We start from the raw sequence: 26,922 nt of genomic DNA, 5'->3' as shown, positions 1-26,922 counted from the left end.
ATGATGAGTGATGTTGAATAAGTTGTCAATGTACTTATTGACCATTCATATATCTTTTTCAGAGAAATGTCTGTTCAAATGCTTTGCCCATTTTTGAATTGAGTTTTTTTTTTTTGTGGTTGAATTTTAGGAGTTCTCCATATATTCTGAATATTAATCTCTTATCAGATATATGATTTGCAAATACTCTCTCCCATCCTGTGGGTTGCCTTTTATACTTTGTTGATATTGTCTTTCAATGCACACAATGGACTAGAAATGTTCACACCTGGAAAAACAGAGGTCCAGAGAGGATGTGTGTTTTGTCTAAGGTTACACTGAATCATCTGTGTGATGTTGAAACACTCTGTGATGGTCACAGGAAGGATTTCTCATCTCCCACCTCATCTGATACAACAGCCATGATCCTGTCTCTATTGTAGATGGGGAAACTGAAAAGGCTGGGTCTTGCCCAGGGTCACACTCGGGTCAGTGGCAGAGTTTGACTTGAAACCAGAAGGTAAGTCACGTACGGGTGTCAGACAGCTTGGAGTTGAATCCTGGTGCTGCCATTTGCTAACTGTGACTTCTGGCAAGTCAGTTTTTTTGCCTGGAGACTTCATTGTCCCCATGTGTGAAATGGGGCCTCATGGGGCTGTTGTGAGGGTACCTGTGTACCCAGGATGGGATTGATAATTGCTACACTGAATTTCAGACATCAAGCCCTAGGCCACTCTCACTTTTGGGGGGCAAAAGACACTTGGAATTGGACATGAAGAATAAACTTTAATCTCTCTTGGGGTGGGGGCTCTAGTTAGGCTGCTCTCTGGGTAGAGTCACAGAGCCATGCACACGTACTCGGTACAGGCAGGTGAAGCGTGGGTTCCCCCAGTTGCTGGATATCTTCACCTTGACGGCCCCAAATGTCCTGGGAGGCTGGTTCTGAAGGAGAGCCACAGACAGGGGCCATCTCACTCATAGCCCCTGATCTGGCCTGTCCAGAGGAATATTTGGGAGTGGAAGGAAACCCTCCAATTCCTTAGCTGGGGAAACTGAGGCTCTGAGAGGGGAATGTCCCAAAACCACATGGCAGGTCACTCAGGGGCTGGGATGCAAGGGGCTGAGGCCGGAAGATAGCTCGACGGTGATGGGGAACACATCCCAGCCTTGGGGCCCTGGCACATGTGTGCTCTGGCACCCTGGGCAAACCATACCCTCTCTGGGCTTCAGTTTCCGGTCTATAAGAGGAAGAGGGGTAATGTCTGCTTCCCAGGGTTGCCGTGAGCACTGAAGTAAGATCTTGGGGCCAGATGGCTTACCAGCCCTGGGCATACAGTAGGTGGTATATAAATGTGGCCCCCTCCCCTTTCTCCCCATAACCCAGAGGGGATGGAGCCCAGTGGCCTGTGAGATCTCACTGGATGGTCTCAACCTCCCAGGAAATTACACCAGGGGAAACTGAGGCCCAGAGAGAAAGAGAATGGTCTGTGATCACATAGAAATTATGGTTGGGTCAGGATTTGGGCCAGGGTCAGTCAGATTTCCAAGCCTGAACATTTTCTCGAGTCTCAGGGCCATTCCAGCAGCCACCTTCTGGTCATGCTTCTGTCTCCAGCTCCCTCCCCTCCAGGCCTCAGCTTCCCCACCTGTAGTTGGACCAGGTGTTGATCACATGGTTTCCCAGTATGGAGACATTAAGTTCAAAGCCAGTGACCCTGGCCTGACGGCCCTACCAGCTCACCACCTGCTGTCCATGGGAGGAACCACAGCAGGAGGGCTCCTCAGTGGGTCAGGGAAATGGAGGTAGATGAGTCTCCTCAGGGTTCCACTCTAGGCCCTAGGCAGTGGCTCCATCACTCTGGCCTCAGTTTCCTCATCTGTCAAGTCAGTTAGTGACACCTGTGCGCCACCTCGGGCTGCTGGGGCATGAAGTGGGGTCCCCTGTAAAGCCCTGCCCACAGTGTGTGTTCAGTAGGTGCCCAGCATGGGCAGGGTTTCTCAGGTACCTGGAGCTGGAACGTCTGAATGATATTTTCTGGCTGAAACTGAAATGCCCCCAGGAACACCTCCTCCTTGGGGGAGCCTTCCATGCCCTGGAGAATCAGAACCAAGAATAAAGCATCAGGTACAGGCAGGAACTCCAGGAGGTGCTGCCTTCTCCAGTCGAGACTTGCACACCTGTCAGGATGGGGAGCTGTCTACTTCTTTGGGCACTGTTCCATTGCAGCACAGATAAAGGATAGGAAAAAGCATTGGACTGGAAGCCAGAAGGTTAAGGGTCCACTTCTAACACTGCCGTTGACTCTAGGGTTTGATGTATCCCTGCCCTTTCTCTGAACCTGTTTCCTTTTCAGTAAAATGGGGGCTCAATTATCTTTGAAGACTCAATTGGCTCTGAAAAACTTGGGTTGTAATAGAGTGCCGTTTACCCCCTAATCCCAGAAGGCTGTGATCTGACCCTGACCCTGACTATCCCCAGCCTTAACATCCAGCCCCTCTAGGCTTCGTAGATTGTATGGTTTATCACAGTGCTGCGAAAGCTGCCATTACGAGCTGTCCCCTCAGCTAAGCATTGCTGCCAGCTGGGGCGTGCTCACGTAGATGACGAAGTCCTTGGGGGCGGTGTCCAGGCTGCCTGACAGTGAGATGGTCTTCGGGATGTGCTGCAGGGTCAGGTTGGACAGGTAGACCTTCTGGGCCAGTCGGATGGTCACCTGGCCGCGGTCACCCGAGAAGGCCCAGCAGTTGCCAGGTGTCACGTTGGGCTGGAAGCGGCAGATGTAGTGAAGGTAAATGGTTAAAGAACAGATTCCTTATCCCAGCTTGGCTTCCCTAGACCTTCTCAGCCTTCCTGGACAAGCCCAGTCCTTCCTGTCTACAAAGCTCGGTTCGAGTACCACCAACTCCATCCAGGAAGCCTCCCTGACAGCAGGCAGCAAGGATGACCCCTCCCCTCAGCCCAGCGCAGTCAGGGTTCCCTGAGATGCAAGACTTGAGGGTTGGGGGAGGGGCCTCTTCCAGTGCCAGAGCAGGCTGTCCCTGCCCCTGGGCCTGTCCCCTACTCCTGCATAGCACCCCAACTTCTCCCCAGACTACCACCCCCCACCCCATCAATTGTGCCTTTTTTCTGCCTCGGTTCCTCCCTTTCTCTCGTTCTTACTCTGCCCCAGGCCCCCACCCTCTGCACTCTCACCCCAACCTCTGCCTTCAGCTCCTGCCCCCAGGCCCCTGGCCACACCCCTGCCACTCTCCCCCGTCCCGCCATTCCTCCTGCCTCGAGGATCACGTCCGGGGGCTGTGCATAGTTCCACAGCCGGATCCAGTTCCAGTAGGAGCAGGCCTTGTCGTGGTTGTACGTGGCTGACGTCTGCTCAAAGTCGATGGAGGCCCCTGTGTGGGAGGTGATGGCAGCGGAGGGGTTGGGGCGGGGGATGGGGGGAGGGGGAAGAGTCTCAGCTGAGCAGCCCTGGCATCTGCCTGGTGGAGGGAGTCTCACTAGGTGCCAGGGGAACACTTCAGAAGAGTCAGTGGTCCTCTCTGGACCTCAGCGTTGTCCTCTGGGATATGGGAGTAACAAAAGTAATAATAATAGTAGTAATGAGAGCATCCATTTCATGGAGTTGTTGTGAGGTTGAAAGGAGTTAATACAGTAAACTTTTTCCAGCAGTGCCTGGTGCAATGCAGGCGCTCACTCACTTATGTCAGCCTAGTTATTATAACCCAGTTAGTATCACCGGGGCCCTTATTATAGCCATTCTCAGACTCCAGGTCTGAGAGCTTAGACCGAAGCCCTCTGACACTGAGTCTCCTTGGGCCTAGGGGTGCTGAGGTGAGCTGGTGCTGCCTACACCAGGCAGCCCGCCTGCCTGCCCCCCTCACCCCCTCCCATGCAGCGCCTCACAGGGGCACCTTTCATATCAGTTCCTGTGGTTTGATACGAAAAACACTTCATCCTCCTTACCAGACCTCAACCCAGCATGCTCCTCCCTACCCCTCTATTGCAGCCACTGCTTAATTTTTCACAGGCGTGATTCCTAACTGTAATTAGGCCTGTGGCCAGTCTCCCCTGCACAGACAGGGACAACTCTGTGGACCCCTACATTTGGAGGGGGACGGGTGGATGATGGCCTCCCCTTCCCACCTCAGCCTCTGTGGGAGAAAATGGAAAACCGTAACAAAAGCACCAGCCAGGCGGGTGAGGTTAGCAGGATATGCCCCCGACCAGAGCTGAAATCTACCCTCTGAAGAGTTTCTCAGGAAACTTGGGCTGGGCTGGTTGGTGAGGCAAGGTAGGTGGGAAGTCACTCACCTATTGACTTCAGGGCAAAGTCCGGCTTCTCAATGTAATCTCCTTGGATCATCTTTATTATTTTCTGGGTCATTTTTTGCTGCGAAGGCAGAAAACCCAAGCTGTGCAGTGATGTGTTCTTACAGATCACGGTCCACAGCTCTGTTCACACCAGGTGACGAGTGGCCTCAGGACACCTTTTCGTCCCTGCCTGCTGGCCACTGCCTGGTCCATGCACAGGGCTGTCACATGCTGTGCTGTGAGGAGGTCCAGAGCCGCCCCCGTCCATCCATGGGGTTTCCTCGGTGTTTTCACACCCTCTGGGATGCACTGTCATACATGCAGGACCAGGAGTCTCAGTCAAGTCCAGGGCAGGGGGCCTGGAGTCAGACAGACCTTTCCTGCTAACAATCCCTAGGCTAGTTACTGCCCCCGTGCACCCCCCTGCCCCCGAATCTTGACTTTCTCATTTTATGAAGTGAACATGTTAGTCACTCAGTCCTGTCTGACTCTTTGTGCCCCCATATAGCCCGGCTAAACCCCTCTGTCCTTGGGATTTTACAGGCAAGAATACTGGAGTGAGTTGCCATTCCCTCTTCCAGGGGATCTTCCCGACTCAGGGATCGAACCCCGGTCTCCTGCATTGCAGGCAGATTCTTTACAGTGTGAGCCACCAGAGAAGCTGGAACAATAATCACATCCACCCTCTACTCTTGTTAGGATTAGAGCTAAGACTCATAAAGCTGTGACTATATGTCAGGACTGTCTTCAGTATGTTCATACTTATCCCCTCTCAGTAACCCTAGGAGGTATGTACTATTATTGCCCCCATTTTAAAGAGGAGAATATTGAGGCACAAAAAGGTAACTTGTCCAAGGTCACATAGCTAGTGAGAGGCAGACCCGGAAACTCTGGTTCCAGAGTTCAGGTTCTTAACCTCTACATTGCCAGATAAAGATCGCAAAGTGTTGAGCACAGTTGGTGCTCAATAAATCACTGGCCACTATTTGATTAGATTTTTCACAAGAGTGTTGCTCAGTCACTAAGTTGCATCTAACTCTTTGTAACCACATGAACTGCAGCATGCCAGGCTCCTCTGTCCTTCACTATCTCCTGGAGTTTGCTCTAATTCTTGTCCATTGATTCGACGTTGCTACCTACTACCCCCATTCTCCTTTTGCCTTCAATCTTTCCCAGCATCAGGGTCTTTTCCATGAGTTGGTTCTTTGCATCAGGTGGCCAAAGTATTGGAGTTTCAGCTTCAGCATCAATCCTTCCAATGAATATTCAGGTTTGATTTCCTTTAGGATTGACTGGTTGGATCTCCTTGCAGTCTAAGGGACTCTCAAGAGTTCTCCAATACCACAATTCGAAAGCATCAATTCTCCAGAGCTTATCTTTCTTTATGGTCCAACTCTCATATTCGTACATGACTACTGTAAAAACCATAGCTTTGACTAGATGGACCTTTGTCAGCAAAGTGATGACTCTGCTTTTTAATATGTTGTCTCGGTTTGTTATGGCCTTTCCTGGTGGCTCAGAGGGTAAAGGATCTGCCTGCAATGCGGGAGATGGGTTTGATCCCTGGGTTGGAAACATTCCCTGGAGGAGGGCTTGGCAACCCACTCCAGTATTCTTGCCTGGAAAATCCCCATGGACAGAGGAGCCTGGCGGGCTATAGTCCATAGGACACGACTGAGTAACTAACACTTACACTTTCATTTTAGGTATGTCACAGCTTTCCTGCCAAGGAGCTAGTTGCAGTCACTGCTTGAAGTGATTTTGGAGCCCAAGAAAATAAAAGCTGTGCCTGCTTCCACTTTTTCCCCTTCTATTTCCCATAAGGTGATAGGACCAGATGCTGTGATCTTAGTTTTTTGAATGCTGAGTTTCAAGCCAGTTTTTTCACTCTTCTCTTTTCACCCTCTTCAAATTCTCTTTAGTTCGTCTTCACTTTCTGCCATTACAGTGGTATCATCTGCATTTCTGAGGCTGCTGATATTTCTGCCGGCAATCTTGATCCAGCTTGGGATTCATCTAGCCTGGCATTGCACATGATATATTCGGCATATAAGTTAAATAAGCAGGGTGACAATATACAGCTTTGTTATACTCCTTTCCCAATTTTTAACCAGTCAGTTGTTCCATGTCCAGTTCTAACTGTTGCTTCTTTATCTCTGTAGAGGTTTCTCAGGAAACAAGTAAGGTGGTCTGGTATTCCCATCTCTTTAGTAATTTTCCAGTTTCTGATCCACATAGTCAAAGGCTTTAGCATAGTCAATGAAGCGGAAATAGATATTTTTCTGGAATTCCCTTGCTTTCTCTATGACCTAATGAACGTTGGTAATTTGATCTTGGTTCCTGTGCCTTCACGGAGTTCAGTTCAGTTCATTTCAGTCACTCAGTCGTGTCTGGCTCTTTGTGACCCCATGGACTGCAGCACACCAGGCTTCCCTGTCCATCACCAACTCCCAGAGCTTACTCAAACTCATGTCCATCGAGTCAGTGATGCCATCCAACCATCTCATCCTCTGCCGTCCCCTTCTCCTCCCGCCTTCAATCTTTCCCAGCATCAGGGTCTTTTCCAACGAGTCAGTTCTTTGCATCAGGTGGCCAAAGTATTGGAGTTTCAACTTCAGCATCAGTCCTTCCAATGAATATTCAGGACTGATTTCCTTTAGGATTGACTGGTTGGATTTCCTTGTAGTCCAGGGGACTCTCAAGAGTCTTCTCCAGCATCACAATTTGAAAATATTGATTCTTTGGTGCTAAGCCTTCTTTATGGCCCAACTCTCACATCCATACATGAATCCTGGAAAAACCATAGCTTTAACTAGACGGACCTTTGTTGGCAAAGTAATGATTCTGCTTTTTAATATGCTGTCTAGGTTGGTCATAACCTTTCTTCCAAGGAGCAAACGTCTTTTAATTTCATGGCTGTAGTCACAATTTGCAGTGATTTTGGAGCCCAAGAAAATAAAGTTTCACAGAGTAGCAGATTGTATTTTCTTAAAATGATTGCAGACAGGCCTCTCGTTCCTTGCTCCTCCTTCTGTGTGACTTTGACACCCTTCTCATGGACACATGGGACTTCAGTTCCCTCCCTATCCATCTGGGTGAGCCTGTGACTGATGGGAGTGATGCTATATGACCTGTGGGCTCAGTCCTAAAAGGTGAACCATCTGCTTCTGGGGGGATGTTCACTTTCTGAAGCCAGTTGCCGTGTTGTAAGGAAGGCCATGCCATACAAAGGGACCACCTATGGGCACTTTAGTCAACAGCCCTCAGTTCCCAGCTGACAGCCAGCATCAACCTCCACACAAGTGAATAAAGATTCCTCTAGGTGATTCCAGACCCAGATATTGGGTCATCTCCAGCCTTTGTGCCTTCCCAGCTGAGGCCCCTGACGTCATGAAGCAGTGACAAACCATCTCCACTGCATCCTGTCTGAATTCTTGATTCACAGAATCTTTGGACATAATAAAATGGTTGTTCTGCACTACTAAGTTTTAGGATGGTAACTGGGTAACTAGCATAGTAGATAGAGTGTTGCTGCTGCTGCTGCTGCTAAGTCGCTTCAGTCGTGTCCGACTCTGTGCGACCCCATAGTTGGAAGCCCACCAGGCTCCCCCGTCCTTGGGATTCTCTAGGCAAGAACACTGGAGTGGGTTGCCGTTTCCTTCTCCAATGCAGGAAAGTGAAAAGTGAAAGGGAAGTCGCTCAGTCGTGTCCGACTCCTAGCGACCCCATGGACTGCAGCCTACCAGGCTCCTCCATCCATGGGTTTTTCCAGGCAAGAGTACTGGAGTGGGGTGCCATTGCCTTCTCCAGATAGAGTGTTACAGGGCAGTAATTATACTGTATTTGTTGATGTGGAAACAGACTCAGAGAGGTAAGAACTGAGCTCCTAAAGCTAAGAAAAGACTAAGAAAAGCTAAGAAAATTCTACATATAAGTGATATCATATGATATTTATCTTTCTTAAAGAACATTTCTTAAATGTGTTCTTAAAGAACACGTTTCCACATTGAAAGGGTTTCCACATTGAAAGCCAAGTGTGGCTAACTCATAGGTACATTATTATGACATTTTAGATGTAAGGTAAGATGATGTAGGGCTTCTAGGTTAGATGTAATAAGTTACCGAGAACCGATGGTCCCACTAAAAACAAGTAGAAAAAGCCAGATGGTTTGCTAAATCATGTTTTAATACCATTATTGAGCTATGAAAGAAACAGGACCAGATGGACTAAAATTCTAGACAGGGGACAACCAATCTGAAATATGCTGACATTCTTAATCTCTGCGGCATTTGATGATTCTGTGCATGGGTTGAGGATCTGGGGGCAGGGGCTGCTACTGACAAAAGAGAAAGCAGCGAAGTTGTTAGCATTTACGTAGAGCAGGTAGAACGGAATTGGACACTTAAGGAGCCTTGGCCATGGCTTATTTCCCTCATTAGATGTTAACTGGAATCCAAGACTACGTAAGAAGCTAAAGAGCTGCTTTAAAAGCTTCTGAAAAGCAGAATAAAATCTCCCAGTCTCACAGCGCTTAATAAGCAAAGTCCCTCCGAGGAAGGAGACGCCAAAACAAAGCAAGCAAGAGATTAAAGACTCCGCACAGTGATTCTCCTTATTATTTGTCAGAATCACTGAAGGACTTGTTGAAACACAGAAAAGTTGGTTCCCATCCTTAGAGTATGTGATTCAGTAGGTCTGGGTGGGGTCCGTTAATTTGAATTTCTCACATTTTTCCAGGTAATGCTGATGCTGCTGAAATGGAGGCCACACTTTGAGAACTGCTGTTCTAGAGGAAATGCTGAGTCAGTACTGAGTAGCTACATCTGCTCTTCACTCGAGGGCACTAAAGCAATTACAATCACAATGAGAGACTGAGAATCCAAGCTTGCCCTGGCAGAGAAGACTGCCAATGGGGTCAGAGATTTTGTACCCAAAATTGGAAATTCAAAGTCCAGAAATAAATCCATATGTCCACAGTCAATTAATCTTTGACAAAGGAGGCAAGGATATACAATAGAGAAAAGAGGTCTCTTCAGCAAGTGATTTTGGAAAAGCTGGAAGCCTCATTAAATCAATGAAATTAGAACACACTTTCACACCACACAAAAATAAAGTCAAGATGGTTTAGACTTAAATCTAAGACATGACACCATAAAACTCTTAGGAGAGAACATAGGCAAAACATTCTTTGACATAAATCATACCAATCATTTCCTTAGATCAGTCTCCCAAGGCAATAGAAATAAAAGCGAAAAAAAAAAAAAAAAACACAAAAAAACAAAAACCCACAAAACCCAAAAGAAAATCCCCTCAAAGCAAATAGAACCTAATCAAGTTTATGAGCTTCTGTACATCAAAAGAAACCACATACAAAACAAAAAAACAACCTACAGGTTGGGAGAAAATATTTGTAAATAATATGACCGAGAAGGTCTTACTTTCCAAAATATGCAAATAGCACATACAACTCAACAACAAAAAACAACCCAATTGGAAAATGAGCAGAAGGCCTAAAGAGGCATTTCTTCAAAGAGGACATACAGATGACCAACAGACTCATGAAATTATGCTCAGCATCACTAATTATTAGAGAAATGCAAATCAAAACTACAATGAGGTACCACCTCACACCAGTCAGAATGACCATCATCAAAAAGTGAAAAGTCTATAAACAACAAATGCTGGAGAAGGTGTGAAGAAAAGGGGGTCTTCTTACACATTCATGGGAATGTAAACTGGTGCAACTTTTATGGAAAAAAAGTTCCTCAAAAAACTAAAAATAGAGTTGCCATAGGATCCCATACAATTCCAATCCTGGGCATATATCTGGCAAAACTATAATTCAAAAAGAAACATGCACTCCAACATTCGTTGAAGCACTATTTATAATAGCCAAGACATGGAATCAAGCTAAATGTCCATTGGCAGATAAATGGATAAATAAATGTGGTAAGTACATACAATGGAATACTACTCAGCCATAAAAGGATGAAACTATGCCATTTGCAGCAACATGGATGGGCGTAGAGATTATCATACTAAGTGAAGTCAGAAGGACAAATACCATATAATGTCATTTATATGTTGAATCTAAAGTATGACACAAATGAATTTATCTACAAAACAGAAGCAGACTCACAGACATAAAGAACAGACTGTGGTTGCTAAGTGAGTGGGGGAGTTGGGGAAGGAGTTTGGGATTAGTGAACGCAAACCGTTATGTATAAAATGGATAAACAATGAGTTCCTACTGTAAAGCACAGGAAACTATATTCAATATTTTCTGACAAACATACTGGGAAAGTTTGAAAAGAGTGTATACATGTGCAACTGAGTCACTTTCTTGTAGAGTAGAAATTAACACAACATTGTACATCAACTATACCTCAATAACAAATTGAAAACTCAAGAGGCCTCAAACATATGTTCAGTCTTTCCCATCAAGACATTTATCAATTTTTGAAATTGCATGGGCAGGAGGCTAGAAGGCTAAGCCAAAAACCTTTGAATAAATCCTATAAAAATTACAATCTAGGTCTGAACCAGTTCAATGCATGTTTGCATAGAAGTGATCAGTATACTTCATCTTCCTTACAAAGAAAAGAGAGAACTCTACCTAGTTGAAATTATAATTTCAACTGGAACATCTAGTTTTTTTGGTAAAAGATTGTCCAGAAAACACTAAAAAATTACCAGATATGAAAAGACAAAACCATAAGATTGATACACCAAAGAAAAAGCAGGCAATAGGAGATCATAGATGATCCAAGTATTAGATTTAGCAGACAAGGATTTAAAAATAACTGTGACCAATATGTTAAATATAATAAAAGAAAAGATGGACAATATAGATGAAATGTTGGAGAATTCCACCATAGAATTAAAATCTATGAAAAATAATAAAATGTATATTCTAGAACTAGACTATGCAATATATGAAATTAAGAACTTGATGGAAATGTTTAGCAGTAGATTGGATAGAGCAGACTATAGGATTATTAGTGAACCTGAAGAAACATGAAGAGAAAGCATCAAAATTTAAGCACATAGAGAAAAAGAATGAAAAAAACAAGCAAACAAGGAAAAAATACAAGAAGAATATGGAAAACACTCCAGAGGTTAGGATAGTTAAAATTGGTGTCTCAGGAGAGGTGATAGATAATGGGTTAAAAACAATGTTTTAAGGAATAATAGCTAATAATTTTCTGAAACTACTGAAAAAGATCAACTCATAGAGTCAGTAAGTTCAGGAATCCCCCAGCAGGTTAAATATAGAACACTGGAGGTAAAAAGAATATCCTACAAACTTAGGGATGGAAACAGACCACACTCAAACGACAAATAATAAGAGTGATATTAGACTTCTCTACAGCAACATTATCGGAGGAGGCAAAGGCACCCACTCCAGTGCTCTTGCCTGGAAAATCCCATGGACAGAGGACCCTGCTGGGCTGCAGTCCATGGGGTCGCTAAGAGTCGGACACGACTGAGCGACTTCACTTTCACTTTTCACTTTCCTGCATTGGAGAAGGAAATGGCAACCCACTCCAGTGTTCTTGCCTGGAGAATCCCGGGGACGGGGGAGCCTGGTGGGCTGCCATCTATGGGGTCGCACAGAGTCGGACACGACTGAAGTGACTTAGCAGCAGTAGCAGCATCAAAGCAACAGTTTAAACTAGAACACAAGAGTGGAATTCTTTCAAAATCCACAGGGGAAATTTTTCCTATCCATAATTCTATACCCAACCAAACTATCAACAAGTGCAAGGGTAGAACAAAGATGTTTTCAAACATACATGTTCTAAAAAAAACTTAATACATACCTCTTATTTTATTCTTTCCCAGGAAGTTATCTGGGCATATGTTCCACTAAAACTTGGAATATGAGAAGCTGGACATCAAACAGAGAGGTCAGGTGTTTCGGGGCAGAATGGCTAGCAACTCACCTCATCGGACATGGCTTCCATCTCTTGGAGCTTGGCAATGAGCTGGTTCAAGTGGCCTCGGAGGTCCTGGATTTCCCCAGTATGATGCCGCACCTTCTCTTGGTACATCCTTATGGGGAAGGAATGAGAACAGAGAGCAACTGATTTGTGATGCTGCTACTATCACCGTCAGCTTCTACCTCTGCCAGTCAGCACACAGAGAGCTAGCTTCTCATCTTCCCACTCTCATGGGCCCATCCCTGGACCTGCCCCCCAAATTCCTATCTCTAAGAATTTAGAGCAATGAGCATTACTCATGCCCTTACTTCTGCTTGGACTGTCTGACTATCCCTAAACCCAACTCATTCCTTCTGAATATTGGAGTATTTTTTTTCATTTAAGGATGCTGCCATGGGTGTATCTTGGTTTAAAATTTCTTCTCAGCTACCATTTGCTGGGGCTTTCCCAAGTGGCTCAGTGGTAAAGAATCCAGCTGCCAAGCAGGAGACACGAGTTCTTTCCCTGGATTGGGAAGATCCCCTGGAGAAGGAAATGGCAACTCACTCCAGTGTTCTTGCTTGGGAAATCCAATGGACAGGGCAGGTTATAGTCCATGAGGTTACAAAGAGCTGGGCAGGACTTATGACTAAACAATAATAACAACCAAAACCATCTGCTGAACACTAACTATGGGTCAGGAACTATTCATGACATTTTCTTTAATATCCATGATTACCAAGAACAAGCTGGGTGTTATGCTTTATTTCATAAAGGAGAAGAAGTGAAGTGACTTGTATAAGTTTAGCCAGGTAGGAGGTATGGGAGCTGGGATTTAAGCCCAAATTGTTCTGGCAGACCCCATATTTTTAGCCAGTAGATCTTGGCTATAGCTCTGGTTTTTAGGTAACATTAGGACTATTTAGCAGATTCTTCTTACCTCAAGCTCTGCAGTGGACTATCTATGCTGTCTTCCTGGTGGGATATTGAGGAAAGCAAGGGATCTCCTTCAGATGGCCTAATCTGGGCCCAGTAGAATTTCATCAATCCATCCTCCCACAATCATAAATCCAGCCATTCATCCACTTTCCTATTTTTTCCCACCTGCCATCCATTCAAAATCCAATTTACCCTCCTTTTTGCTCATTCATCTGCATACACTTCCATCAAACCTCCCACCCATCTACCATCCTATTCATCCCCCTTTCCCATCAGTCTGCTCCTTCATTTATCCAATCTTTCTTATCCATCCACCTTACCTTATCCATCGACCCTTTCATCAGTCCATGCATGCATGCATCCATCTACCCTCCTGTCTATCCACTGTCCCACTCAGCTATCCATTCATCTATCTATCCATCCATCCATTTACTCACCCTTATCCCATCTGCCCTCCCATCCATCCACTCTCTCATCTGTACCTTCTTCCATTCATTCATCCATCTATCCCACTATCCATTTCCCACATCCTTACATCCATCACTTCCATCCCGCCTCCAATCACACCCCATCTGGCCATCTAAATGTCCAGAATTGATCATGTTCACCTTGTACCAGGTGTTGAGGTGGACATTGCTGGAGTGAATCAGATCTGACTCTGTCTTCAAGGACTCTCAATACAGTTGGGAAAGCAATTATGATTACAGAAAATTGTGGAAGAGTAGAGGGGAATGTGACCACCTCTGCTTAGGTATTTTTGGAGGAGAGGGAAGCATATGATGGAGTTCATAAGGGGAGAAGAAGAGAGGGAAGGACAGGTTCATCAGATCTCTTCTCTCGAGGCCTTCTGAGACTCTGCTGTCCTCAGACAGGGAGCTCTGGCCACTGATTTCTCCTCCTTCTTCTCCAGGAACCACAAAGTAAAGGTCTCATCTCATTTGAGCAAAAGAACTAACTGCCTTGAGTAGAGAGAGAAATGTGTTCTTTGGCCACACCATCCCATTGTAGGTGGGGGCTTTGATAAAGGAAAGATGGGTCACCTCTGGGAAACAGTGACAGGAGAGGATCCTGGAGGAGGAACTATGCATCTGGTCCTTGAAAGTCACATTTTGACAGGAGAGATGGTTCCAGGTGGGGAACAAGACAAAGGCAGAGATTTGTATCTGGAATGAGTCAGCAACTGAGTAGGGTCCAGAAGTGGTAAGAGGGAAAGGAATTTATGAAGGTGACATTGACCGGTTAGGGTGAGGCCAGTCAGGGGTGGGGCCTGAAGAGAGTACGCACTTACCTGCCAGACGTCCATTTTGGACGGTAAGTGCACAGAAAACATCCAAAATCCTGTGGGAGTCGGGGAACAAGAATGAGCATTTAGGATGAAAGCTTAAGAGCTTACATCTTAGGCTTTGGAGTTAAGACTTCTAGATTCAAACCTAAGCCTTGCCACTTCCTAGCACTGTGCAGTTTTGGGAGAAGTTACTTAATCCCTCTATGCATTAGTTTACTCCTCTGTAAAATGGGAATAACAGTAAAATCCACTTTATGATCCAATGATATCATATATGCATATCAGCTCACATAAACCAAGTAATCTATGTTTCCTCTTCCTCTCCAGTCTTAATCCTACTGGGGATAATTGGCAAAAAGAAGGAAAAGGGGTGGTCCCCCTTGCATTTTATGATTTCTGTGCTGTCTGAAATCTCATTATTCAGGTCATTATTAAATACCTTTAAAATATATTTGTTGTTTTTAAATAGAACAGAATGGAACTTCAAAGAAAAGAATGGAACTTCCTCAATCTGATAAAAGTTGTTTATGAGCCACAGCTAACATCATGCTTAATGGTGAAATACTGGAGGTTTTCTTCCTAAGATCAGGAGTAAGACAAGGTGTCTGCTCTTAAAATTTCTTTTCTTTTTTTTTTTGATCCTATGAAACTTGCAGGATCTTAGTTTCCCTGACCAGGGATTGAACCCAGGCCCTGGCAGCAAAAGCACCGAGTCCTAACCACTGGACCACCAAAGAATTCCCTGCTCTTGCTATTTCTATTTAACATTATTTTGGGATTTGAGCCAGGTCAATTAGTTAAGAAAAAGAAATAAAAGGCAGATGACATGATGTTGCATATAGAAATCTTAAAGTATTCAAGACTGGGTGTCTTGCCCAGTGTTAGCAGTAACACATGAGTTCAGCAAGGTTGCAGGATACAAGATCAGTACACAAAAGTCAGTTGTACAATTGACCTTTGGCATTATTTTAAAAAGTCTTATCTGTTGGATTATGTTGTCCAGGAATTTCTAATTTCTTAGGAAATTCTCTTCCTTCTCTTTCCCTCAACCCCCACCTGGTGGTGTATTTAAGTAGAAGGAGGAGATTTCTTTGTTTGAGAAAGCAAAGCTGTAATGTGAGAGGTGGTGGTGTTGGCTGGAAGGAAGCCACAAAAACTGAGAGAGAAAGAGAGAGGGAGAAAGAGGGAGGGAGGGAGAGGGAAAAGAAGAAGAGGAAGAATAAGAATATTATATAATACAGTTTGGGGAGAACCTTACAGTTTTCAAAGTTTTTCTTAGCTTTCAAACATTTTCCTTGAACATCATTTTATCCTCACAGCAACACTCATTAGGCAGATGAGGATACTGGGGTTCCCAGAGGGACAGTGTTGGGCACAGTGTCACATAGCTGGTGCCACAGCTCTTTCCCTCCCCAGGATGGGCACGAGCCCAGGGTTAGGTACCTCCACCTGGAATGGGACAGGGCCCTGGACACGTACCAAAAGCACAGAGGATCAGAACGCCTGCTTTTTCTATCAGCTTGTGGATGAACAGCTTGTATCTGCAAGACAGAGAAGTGATGGTCAAGGTGAGGCAGGGCTTTGCACAGGCTGGACAGTCTCAGCCTGGCCCTTGCCCTGAACGCACCCCGAGAAGCACATTCCTATCTGGGCCATGACACTCTCTCCAAGATGCTGGCCATGTTCTGTGGCTCCACAGCATCTCTGAGGAAAGAAAGCCCTTAGCCCAGTATCTCTGGCCATCAGAGATCAACTCATAGTGTTCACCCACATCCTCCTCACTCTCTCCCTCCATTTACGTACTGTTTGCCCCTTTCCAGCTTCTCCCCCAGTAAATGCATCCTTCAGGGCTTAGTTTAAATGTGCCCTCTGCCTACAAGCTCCAGGCTCAACACCCCCAGCTTTGTTGCTGTTGTTACAGTCGCTAAGTTGTGTCTAACTCTTTGCAACCCCATGACCTGCAGCATGCCAGGCTTCTCTGCCCTTCACTACCTCCTTGAGTTTGCTCAACTCATGTCCATCGAGTCGGTGATGCCATCCAACCATCTCATCCTCTGTCACCCCCTTCTCCTCCTGCCTTCAATCTTTCCCAGCATCAGGGTCTTTTCCAAGGAGTCAGCACTTCGCATCAGGTGGCCAAAGTATTGGAGTTTCAGCTTCAGCATCAGTCCTTCCAATGAATATTCAGGGATGATTTCCTTGCTGTCCAAGGAACTCTCAAGAGTCTTCTCTAGCACCACAGTCTGAAAGCATCAATTCTTTGATGCGCAGGCTTTTTCACGGTCCAACTCTCACATCCATTCATGACTTTGACTAGATGGACCTTTGTTGGCAAAGTGACATCTCTGCTTTTTTAGTATACTGTCGAGGTTTGCCATAGCTATTCTTACAAGGAACAAGGGCCTTTTAATTTCATGGCTGCAGTCACCATCGGCACTGATTTTGGAGACCAAGAAAATGAATTCTCTCACTGTTTCCACTGTTTCCCCATCTATTTGCCATGAAGTGATAGGACCAGATGCCATGATCTTCGTTTTTGAATGTTGAGTTTGAAAGCCAGCTTTTTCACTCCTTTCTTTCACCTTCATTAAGAGGCTCTTTAGTTCCTCTTCACTTTCTGCCATTAAAGTGGTATCATCTGCACATCTGAAACTGTTGATATTTCTCCCAGCAATCTTGGTTTCAGCTTGTGATTCATCCAGCCTGGCATTTCGCATGATGTATTCTGCATGGAAGTTAAATAAGCAGGAATACAGCCTTGATGTATTCCTTTCCCAATTTTGAACCTGTCTGTTGTTCCATGTCCAGTTCTAACTGTTGCTTTTTGTCCTCCATACAGGTTTCTCAGGAGCAGGGAATGTGGTCTGGTATTCCTATCTCATTAAGAATATTCCACAATTTGGTGTCTGCTTCTCCACACATGGGAGCTCATGTGTGGTGGAGCCAAGGCTGGGCCCAGAGAAGACATTATAGAGATGTTTCAGACTTCCCTGGAGGTCCAGTGCGAGGGACACAGGTTTGATCCCTAGTCCAGGAAGATTCCGCATGCCGCAGGGCAACTAAGCCCTTGCACCACAGCTACTGAAAGCCGTGAGCCCTAAAACCCAAGTTCTGCAACAAAATAAGCCAGTGCAACGAGAAGCTCATGAACCCCAACTAGAGAGTAGCCCACCCTCGCCACAATTAGAGAAAGCCCACACACAGAGCAAAGACACAGCATGGCCAGAAATAAGAAATGCTTAGAATGTAAGCTTTAAATGCACAAATGAGGTGGAAACTCTGCAGGAATTCAGAGGCATTTTGCATGGGCAGAAAATGAAAAGGGAAAGAATGGAGCAGACATTTCAGGCAGGAAGAACAGCCTGTGCAAACCTATGCAGGTGGAAAGAGGTATAGTGGGTCCAGGGAGTGAGAATCCTAGCCATGCTGGCCCAATGGATCTATTGCAGAAAGCAGAAAAAGGGGAGCTGGGAAAGGAAGGGTGAGGCAAGATTTCAGAGGGCTATAGGCTGAGGTGCTGGACTGACGGGGAGCCACAGTGGATTCTGGGGTGAGGGGTCTGATATAAACCAGATTTGATATAGATTATCTGAGGAGAGGTCTAAGCCAGTGATGGAGTTGCCATGGTCACCAGCACACAGTTCCAGTCCCCATAACCCTCCCGCTTCCTGCCCCAGCTCACCTGCAAGTGTTGAACAGAACCCGGTGAGCCCGAGTCCTTAGGAAGCAGGCCAGGCAGGTGATCCAGGCTGTGGAGGAGACAGGAGAGCAGTGAGCAGCTGTATCCTCCTTCTTATCCTATGACAATTCACAGGGAGAGACCCTATTGCTGGGAGACCCTCTCAATTTGCTAGTTGAGCCCAGGACAGTTCTTTGAGCTACTTATAGGTAAGCATCAGCTTGGACTGAGTATTAGAACTACAAAACCACTAGTGACTGGCAGGTACTGAATACTTAAAAGTGACTCAGGAGCAAGAAAAGTTTGAGATGTCCCTGCCAATGTCTATTCCCAGACACTGAAAGCTTCTCAGTAGAAGAGTGCTTGTCTGGTTCATTCCTGAGTGCCTACTATTGCAGTGCATGAAGCTAGGCAAAAAATACGGGCTCAGAATGGGTGCGTAGGTGGGAGGAGGCATGGATACATGGAAGAATGGTTAAGAGAATGGCTTGGAAAAGAGGTGATTAGAAAGATGGATGAGAGGATGGGAGAATGAGAGGGGGAATGGAAGGGTGCATGGGTTGATGACTGAATGGATATGAATGGTAACAAAAGTATGGGTGTATTGATGGATGACTCAGTGAAGGGCTTGGATGGATGGATGAACTAATAGGGTGTATGGATATTCCAATAGATGGATAACAGACAGATGGTTGGATAAATGACTGAGTGGATGAATAGTGGAGGTGTGGCAGGAGGAACACAGAAGACTGATCTTTAGGGTGTGGTCAGAACCATGTCCTCAAAGTGAGGGTGAGTTGCATGGAACCATTCGCATGAGTTCAGGGGCCAGGCCGGTGGCAGAGTGGGGGAGGGCTGGCAGTTAGCTGCTCCTCCAAGCAGATCTCCCTCCCAGTCCCTCTTGCCAACCCTCATTCCTCGCTGGAATGACACCCCTGACGCCTCTGAAGGGAAGACCTCCAGAGCTCCACCTGCAGCCCAGCTTGAGGCTGGGCCCTCTTCCCAGGCCCACGCTGATGGCCAAGGCGGCTCTTCAGTGTATACGTACACACACATTCCAGCATGCACTGGGTCAGGCCTGGGGCATTGATGCGGACAGGCAACAGGAAGGCATCACCTGCAGAAAGCACAGGGCTGTCATGTCACTGCCAGCCTCTGGGACAAGGTGCTTGCAGACACTGCAGGAGCATCCCTACCCCCTGCCCCCTGCCCCTTGCTGGGGGACCCTGGGTTGCCCACTTGACATCTCTGAGCTTCAGCCGCTCACTGCCCACAAAGACCCCAGGGCTCCCCTCTGCCCTCCCTTCTCACTTGCGTTTGACAAAGGCGCCTCTGTCATCCTGCAGATGTTCCGGCCTCGTTGGATGATCCTGGCAACGACAGGATTCACAATTGTATTTTACAGTTCACAAGGAGCATGGCGTCCCCATGTTCCAGATGGAGAAACTGAACTGCTGAAAAGTTTGCTCAAGACCACAAGGCTGAGAATCAGGGATAGACTGAGGTGTGGCTGACCCTCAGTGCACGCCTCTTCAGAGGAAAGGACTCAGTTCGCTGTGGCAGTCACGGTTGGTTGTCATCCAAAAGCCACTCCTTCCTCTTACTGGCAGAAGACTGATTTTGGTCCCTTGTCCCTTTCTCCCCCGAGTGATTTAGATGGATCTGGTTGGTTTCTGACTGTTTCTGTCTCCGTCCCCTTGCTGTTGGTTCAAGGATGGGAAAGTCTGCAGGGGTGAGCTGTAGGGTAGATAAAGGGGTCTGGGACTTGGGGAGAAGATTTTCTCATTGCTAAACTGAGACCCACAAGAGGCAACACCCTCCTCTCTGTTCGCATATGGCCATGCTTCTGTGCTACACCAGGGATGGTGGTAGCCACCTTGTGACCGTGAGATGAGGCCAAAAGGTAGAGCAAAAAAGATGGCAGGAACCTGGGGAGTGGCTGGCACTGCAGAACCTCAGAGTTAACATTCTCTGGAGCCATCCATTTCTTGGGATCTTTTGGCATGTAAGATAAATTTTCTTTAATTAAAAAATTTTTTTAAATTGAAGTATAGTTGTACAATATTTTATGTTACAGGTATATGATATAGTGATTAATAACTTTAAATGTTATATTCCATTTATAGTTATTATAAAATATTAGCTATATTCCCTGCCATGTACATTTTTCTTTATTTCTAAGGTATGGTCTCTAATAGCCCATTTGGTAAAGAACCTGACTGGAATGCAGGAGACCCTGGTTTGATCCCTGGGTCAGGAAGATCCGCTAGAGAAGGGATAGGCTACCCGCTCCAGTATTCTTGGGCTTCCCTTGTGGCTCAGCTGGTAAAGAATTCTCCTGTAATGTGGGAGACCTGGGCTCGACCCCGGGGTTGGGAAGATCGCCTGGAGAAGGGAAAGGCTACCTACTCCAGTATTCTGGCCTGGAGAACCCCATGGACTATAGTCCATGGGGTCACAAAGAGTCAGACATGACTAAGTGACTTTCACGTCATGTCCATGTCAATGGTTTCTAAACTTTTATACTCCCAACATTTTATATATGTGTGTATATATATGTATATATATTTCTCCATGTGGACGAATATATTATTTACCCTATCAAATGTATAGGCTTTATTCACACCTTCCTGAGGAATATAAATTAAAAGAGGATGAGCTAAAGAAAATACATACTGAAGTTATAATAGCATTCTCCTTACCCCGTATGGTTATTCTGTATGCCCTCCTCTAGGGATAGACAGCTGTTCTGGGGCCCAGAGTTAGGCACTGTTTTGAGTTGGAACTGCTACCACCCGCAAGCAGAGGCCTCCTACAGATAAACACGGCAGAGAGGCGTGCTTTCTCGTTTACAATCTGTCTCCTTCACGTGAGCTCCACGGGGGCAGGGAGCACGGCCATCTGGTGCAACACCACCGTCCCAGCACTCTGCCCAGTGCTGGCACACAGCAGGTGCTCAATAAACACGGGCTCAATGGACGACCGCTCCTCCGCTCCCTGGCTGAAAGCCACTGTCATCTCTCTGACTTCAGGTGCTGCGTCTGTAGGCGCAGCTGCTAACGCCAGCTGGCTTCCAAGAAAGGGCTGAGGGGTGGTGTTTCGTAAGGGCTGTGCAGAGGGAGGGGCTGCCGTTCTCACCTCCTGGGCCTGACCTCCCTGGAGACGTGGGCCACATTTTCGGGTTGGTCACACGAGTCCTCGGGGCTCCTTGAGGACCGGGGCATCGATGTCCTTCTCTAGGACAGGGGATTGATGGTGGGGATCTCTGGGAGTCTGTGAGGAGGAAGTGGCTGATGCTGCTGCTCCCACCTAGTGTGCCCTGAAAGGTGCCGTGTGGAAGCTTTCCTGGGTCAAGTGGAACTGTTGGCACTGTGACCTCACAGAGCAGGTGCAGGTGGTCTTCCCAGTCTCCAGTTTGGCTCTGGAACTTCCCCCTCAGAGGAACTCATTCTGTCCAACTTTCCACTTTTAAGATGGCCTTGAAGGGCCATGCCAGGCACTCAGGGGCTGGACAGGGGCAAGACTTGGGGCTCCAAGATCCAGGCCATGCTTTTTCTTGCTCTCAGACCCTTTCTGCCCCAGGCTTCCTTACCTTCTTAGGCTATATACAGATTTATTCTGTAATGCCAAGCTTCTCACTGGTGGATGTTTGACATAATACAAAACAATGTTTGTGTGTTGTTGTCTTAGTAAAGTTCTACATTTTACCGGTGAAAAATAAAAGCATGCAGAGTGGGAATGTCTGGTTATGGTTTTTCTACTTGGATTGTGGAACTAAAATGAATTCACTTTTGCCCCCTGGTGGCAGTTGGCTTCCCTGGTGGCCTAGACGGTAAAGCGTCTGCCTGCAACGCACGAGACCTGGGTTCGATCCCTGGGTCGGGAAGATGCCCTGGTGAAGGGAATGGCAACCCACTCCAGTACTCTTGCCTGTAAAATCCCATGGACAGAGGAGCCTGGTAGGTTATAGTCTACGGGGTCGCAAAGAGTTGGACACGACTGAGTGACTTCACATGGACATGGCAGTTGCTCAAATTGCAGGCTCAGTACTTGTAAACAGAGTAACTGTCCTCTAAAGAGGCTCATGTGCTAAAACCTGAACGTGAAGATATGTTAGGTAATGTAAGAGTTCAGTTCTGTCACTCAGTTGCGTCTGGCTCTTTGCGACCCCTATGGACTGTAGCACGCCAGGCTTCCCTGTCCATCACCAACTCCCGGAGGTTGCTCAAACTCATATCCATCGAGTTGGTGATGCCATCCAACCATCTCGTCCTCTGTCGTCGCTTTCTCCTCCTGCCTTCAATCTTTCCCAGTATCAGGCTGTTTTCCAATGAGTCAGTTCTTCACATCAGATAACGTAACAAAGGGGAACTAACACTTGCAAATGAGATTGAGGTTGCTAATCAGCTGACCTTGAAATCAGAGAATATGCTAGATTATCCAGGTGGGCCCAGGTGGGCCCTTAATGATAGAGGTCCTTAAAAGTGTAAGAAGGAGGCAGACCAGGAGAGAGATGGCAGCATAATGATCCTAATTTATTGGTTCTGAAGATGGAAGAAGGGATCATGAGCCAAGGAATGAAGGCCAGGAAGTGGATTCTCTTCTATAGTTTCTAGAAGGGAACAAAGTCCTGCCAGTACCTTGATTTTAGCCCAGGGAGATCCATCTTGGACTTCCGACATCCAAAGTGGTTAAGATAATAAATTTGTGTTTGCCAGTCACTAAGTTGGTGGTAATTTGTTATAGCAGTGATAGGAAGCTAAGACAGTGCCCAGAAGAATATTCAGTGAAGGAGCGGCTCTGAAATGCTGCCAGTCATTATTACAGGGGCCATTCAATGGTACATTCTTTATCCATTGAACAAGTTTTTATGAAACACCAGTATTTATTAAGCACAGGTGTGAGCAGAACCAGCTTTTATCCCTGGGGTGGAGGGCGATGTGGCTGCAGACCAGCCTCCATGTAGTGGGTGCTCACAGAGTGGCACTGCATGGAGGAGGGGCTGGTGAGAACCCCCCTCCTTTGCGTCTACTGGCCGTCACCCAATGCCCCCTGGTGCTTGAAATGTGGAGGAAGAGGAAGTGTTCATGAGGAGAGCAAACACTGAGAGTGGCTTTGGTCAATATTTGTGCCATTGTCCGCTGAATCTGATCTCTGGCTCAGCTCCTGTGAGGACCAGGAGGGCTGGTCTTATGCATTAGTGGGTAAGTGGGGGCCAGGAGAAGGATGTTAGGGAGCATGCAGCCAGCTCCTCTCATTCCTTTGTGCCTCAAGAATGAGGCGGGGGAGCATGGGCTCAAAGGCAGGACTGGTCCAGGGGAACTCTGGCCTCTGAGGGAAGGGCCTGATAGTTTCTACATTTCCTGTCTGCTCTGTGGACCCTAGGGGAGGACCCAGTACAGGTAGGCCTGGCCTCTGGGCCTGAAATAAGGGCTGGTGTGGAGTCAGTGGGAACCATGGAGAACTCTGGAGTTGGGGAAGGCCCTGGGCCCTTTGTGCCTATACCCCAGGAGAGCCATGCAGAGGAACGGAGGAGACTTCCCTGTAGTTCTGCCATCACCTTCTGTGCACACATGCATGGACACACAAACACATATGCACACCCCTAATGTCAGGACACAGACCACCAGATCCACCTACACATACATGTTCAGCCTCACAGACACACTCACTATACTAAGTCTACTTAAACATATTGGACACAGAACTCCCCACACCTGCACTCATGTAGGTTCATATTAACAGGCAAGTGACACCACAAACCAAGATGGCAACACCCTCGCTTCATGTGCACACCCACACACAAACACACACTTGCCTCTGACATCAGTAATTATGACCTAGTGCAGTGTGTATGCATGACTACACACACAAACACGCACACATATAAGCACACATATACCCCTGAGACACGCACGTATAGACAAACCCCTTCAGGAGCACTCAGGTCTTCGGGGCCCGTACAGCCAAGGCGGACGCTGTAGTTTGTAATGTGGACACTGCTGACGGGCTCAGTCCTCCATGAGTGGGATGCACCTTTGGAGAGAAGCTGAGTGTTAAGTAGCAGGACTGGGTCCTCCACACCCTCTTCTCTGCTGCCTTTTGAGTTTTGGCTCCATGTATGATGAGGGGGAAGTATGTGACCAGGAACGGGGCTCAGCTGATGATGGGGATGGGACTCAGATCGCCTCCTGCTCCTACTAGAAGAGCCGTGTTTCCACGTGGAGGTACAGGCGGGAGGTCAGCCATCCTCCTGACCTACGTCTTTGCTTCTGTTTGTATCTTTTTATAGAAACGTAGTTGGCTTACCATGTTTGCCGTACAGCAAACTTACTCAGTTATACACATATGTGTGTGCTCCTGAAATATGTGTGTGTGTTAGTTGCTCAATTGTGTCTGACTCTTTGTGACCCCATGGTCTGTAGCCTGCCAGGCTCCTCTGTCCCATGGGATTTCCCAGGCAAGAATACTGGAGTGGGTTTTCATTTCCTCCTCCAGGGGATCGTCTTGACCCAGGGATCAAACCTGGGTCTCCTGCACTGCAGGCAGATTCTTCACTGTCTGAGCCATCAGGAAAGCCTCAATATAAACATTTTTTTTAAATTGGAATATAACTGCTTTATGATGTGATGTTAGTTTCCACTGTACGATGAAGTGAATCAGCTATATATATGCATATATCCCTTCCCTCTTGGAACTGCCTCCCACCCCACCACCTCAGCTCCCCCCCACCCCCAGATCATCACAGAACTTTATAGCAGCTTCCCACTCAATCTGTCATACAGAGTGAAGTAAGTTAGAAAAAGAAAAACAAATATCATATATTAATGCATATATGTGGAATCTAGAAAAATGGTACAGATGAATCTGTTTCCAAGGCAGGAATAGAGACACAGATGTAGAGAACGAACGTGTGGACATAACGGGGAGGGAAGAATCGGAGATTGGGACTGACATATTATACATTCTTTGTAAATATTCTTTCCCATTATGGTTTATCACAGGATGGGGAAGGTGGTTCCTGGTGCTGTACATTAGAACCTTGTTGCTTGTCCATTCTAAATGTACTAGTTTGCATCTACCAACCCCAAACTCCCAGTCCCTCCTTCCCTCCCTACTGCCTTGGCAACCACAAGTCTGTTCCCTCTGTGAGTCTGTTTCTGCTTCATAGATAAGTTTATTTATTTTATTTTATTATTTTTTTAAATTTTATTTTATTTTTAAACTTTACAATATTGTTTTGCCAAACGTCAAAATGAATCTGCCACAGGTATACATGTGTTCCCCATCCTGAACCCTCCTCTCTCCTCCCTCCCCATACCATCCCTCTGGGTTGTCCCAGTGCACCAGCCCCAAGCATCCAGTACCGTGCATCGAACCTGGACTGGTGAGTCGTTCTATATATGATATTATACGTATTTCAATGCCATTCTCCCAAATCATCCCACCCTCTCCCTCTCCCACAGAGTCCAAAAGACTGTTCTATACATCAGTGTCTCTTTTGCTGGCTCATATACAGGGTTATTGTTACCATCTTTCTAAATTCCATATATATGCGTTAGTATACTGTATTGGTGTTTTTCTTTCTGGCTTACTTCACTCTGTATAATAGGCTCCAGTTTCATCCACCTCATTAGAACTGATTCAAATGTATTCTTTTTAATGTCTGAGTAATACTCCATTGTGTATATGTACCACTGCTTTCTTATCCATTCATCTGCTGATGGACATCTAGGTTGCTTCCATGTCCTGGCTATTATAAACAGTGCTGCAATGAACATTGGGGTACACGTGTCTCTTTCAATTCTGGTTTCCTCAGTGTGTATGCCCAGCAGTGGGATTGCTGGATCATAAGGCAGTTCTATTTCCAGTTTTTTAAGGACTCTCCACACTGTTCTCCATAGTGGCTGTACTAGTTTGCATTCCCACAAACAGTGTAAAAGGGTTCCCTTTTCTCCACACCCTCTCCAGCATTTATTGCTTGTAGACTTTTGGATCGCAGACATTCTGACTGGCGTGAAATGGTACCTCATAGTGGTTTTGATTTGCATTTCTCTGATAATGAGTGATGTTGAGCATCTTTTCATGTGTTTATTAGCCATCTGTATGTCTTCTTTGGAGAAATGTCTATTTAGTTCTTTGGCCCATTTTTTGATTGGGTCATTTATTTTTCTGGAATTGTGCTGTAGGAGTTGCTTGCGTATTTTTGAGATTAGTTGTTTGTCAGTTGCTTCATTTGCTATTATTTTCTCCCATTCTGAAGGCTGTCTTTTCACCTTGCTTATAGTTTCCTTTGTTGTGCAGAAGCTTTTAAGTTTAATTAAGTCCCATTTGTTTATTTTTGCTTTTAACTCTCACTGTTTGCATATGACATGATCCTTTACATAGAAAACCCTAAAGACTCTACCAGAAAATTACTAAAACTAATCAATGATTATAGTAAAGTTGCAGGATATAAAATCAACACACAGTGCTTGCTTCGGCAGCACATACACTAAAATTGGAATGATACAGAGAAGATTAACATGGCCCCTGCGCAAGGATGACACGCAAATTCGTGAAGCGTTCCATATTTTTAAAATAAAATAAAATAAAAAGTCAACGCTCTACATAATGAAAACAGAAACTCCACCTTAAATACTTTAAACTACTAATAATGGGTACTACTGCCCCTGGTGATTCTCCCTTGTTTGCAAGAAACTTCTGAATTTCCCTTCCCTCAGTCTTGCATGTTGCTGGGAAATAAATTTTGCTTTGCTGCAAATGATGTGTACATGAAAAAAAAAATAAAATAAAATCAACACACAG

At 46.0% G+C, this 26,922-nt stretch overlaps 1 protein-coding gene and 1 non-coding gene across 2 annotated transcripts; one reads left to right on the top strand and one right to left on the bottom strand.

The window, feature by feature from the left end:
* Nucleotides 1–765: 765 nt before the first annotated feature.
* SUN5 (Sad1 and UNC84 domain containing 5) lies at nt 766–21,338 on the bottom strand. The gene is given in 13 exon segments (XM_086332375.1): nt 766–921; nt 1,986–2,072; nt 2,577–2,744; nt 3,254–3,369; nt 4,289–4,367; nt 12,236–12,344; nt 13,152–13,186; nt 14,439–14,488; nt 15,915–15,976; nt 18,118–18,184; nt 19,163–19,231; nt 19,426–19,484; nt 21,253–21,338. Coding segments are annotated over 13 exon segments (1,143 nt in total).
* A 5,246-nt stretch (nt 21,339–26,584) lies between these two features.
* Nucleotides 26,585–26,691, top strand: LOC147360405 (U6 spliceosomal RNA). The gene has a single exon (XR_015140106.1). It is a non-coding gene; the product is annotated as a U6 spliceosomal RNA (small nuclear RNA).
* Nucleotides 26,692–26,922: the final 231 nt, after the last annotated feature.

The sequence above is a fragment of the Bos grunniens genome, chromosome 13 (assembly GCF_055505025.1).
Source record: "Bos grunniens cultivar Pamir isolate PY7600 chromosome 13, Bosgru_T2T1.0, whole genome shotgun sequence".
NCBI classification, from domain to species: Eukaryota; Metazoa; Chordata; class Mammalia; order Artiodactyla; family Bovidae; genus Bos; species Bos grunniens.
Note: the sequence above shows the minus strand (reverse complement) of the source record. Positions and strands in the feature narration are given on the sequence as shown.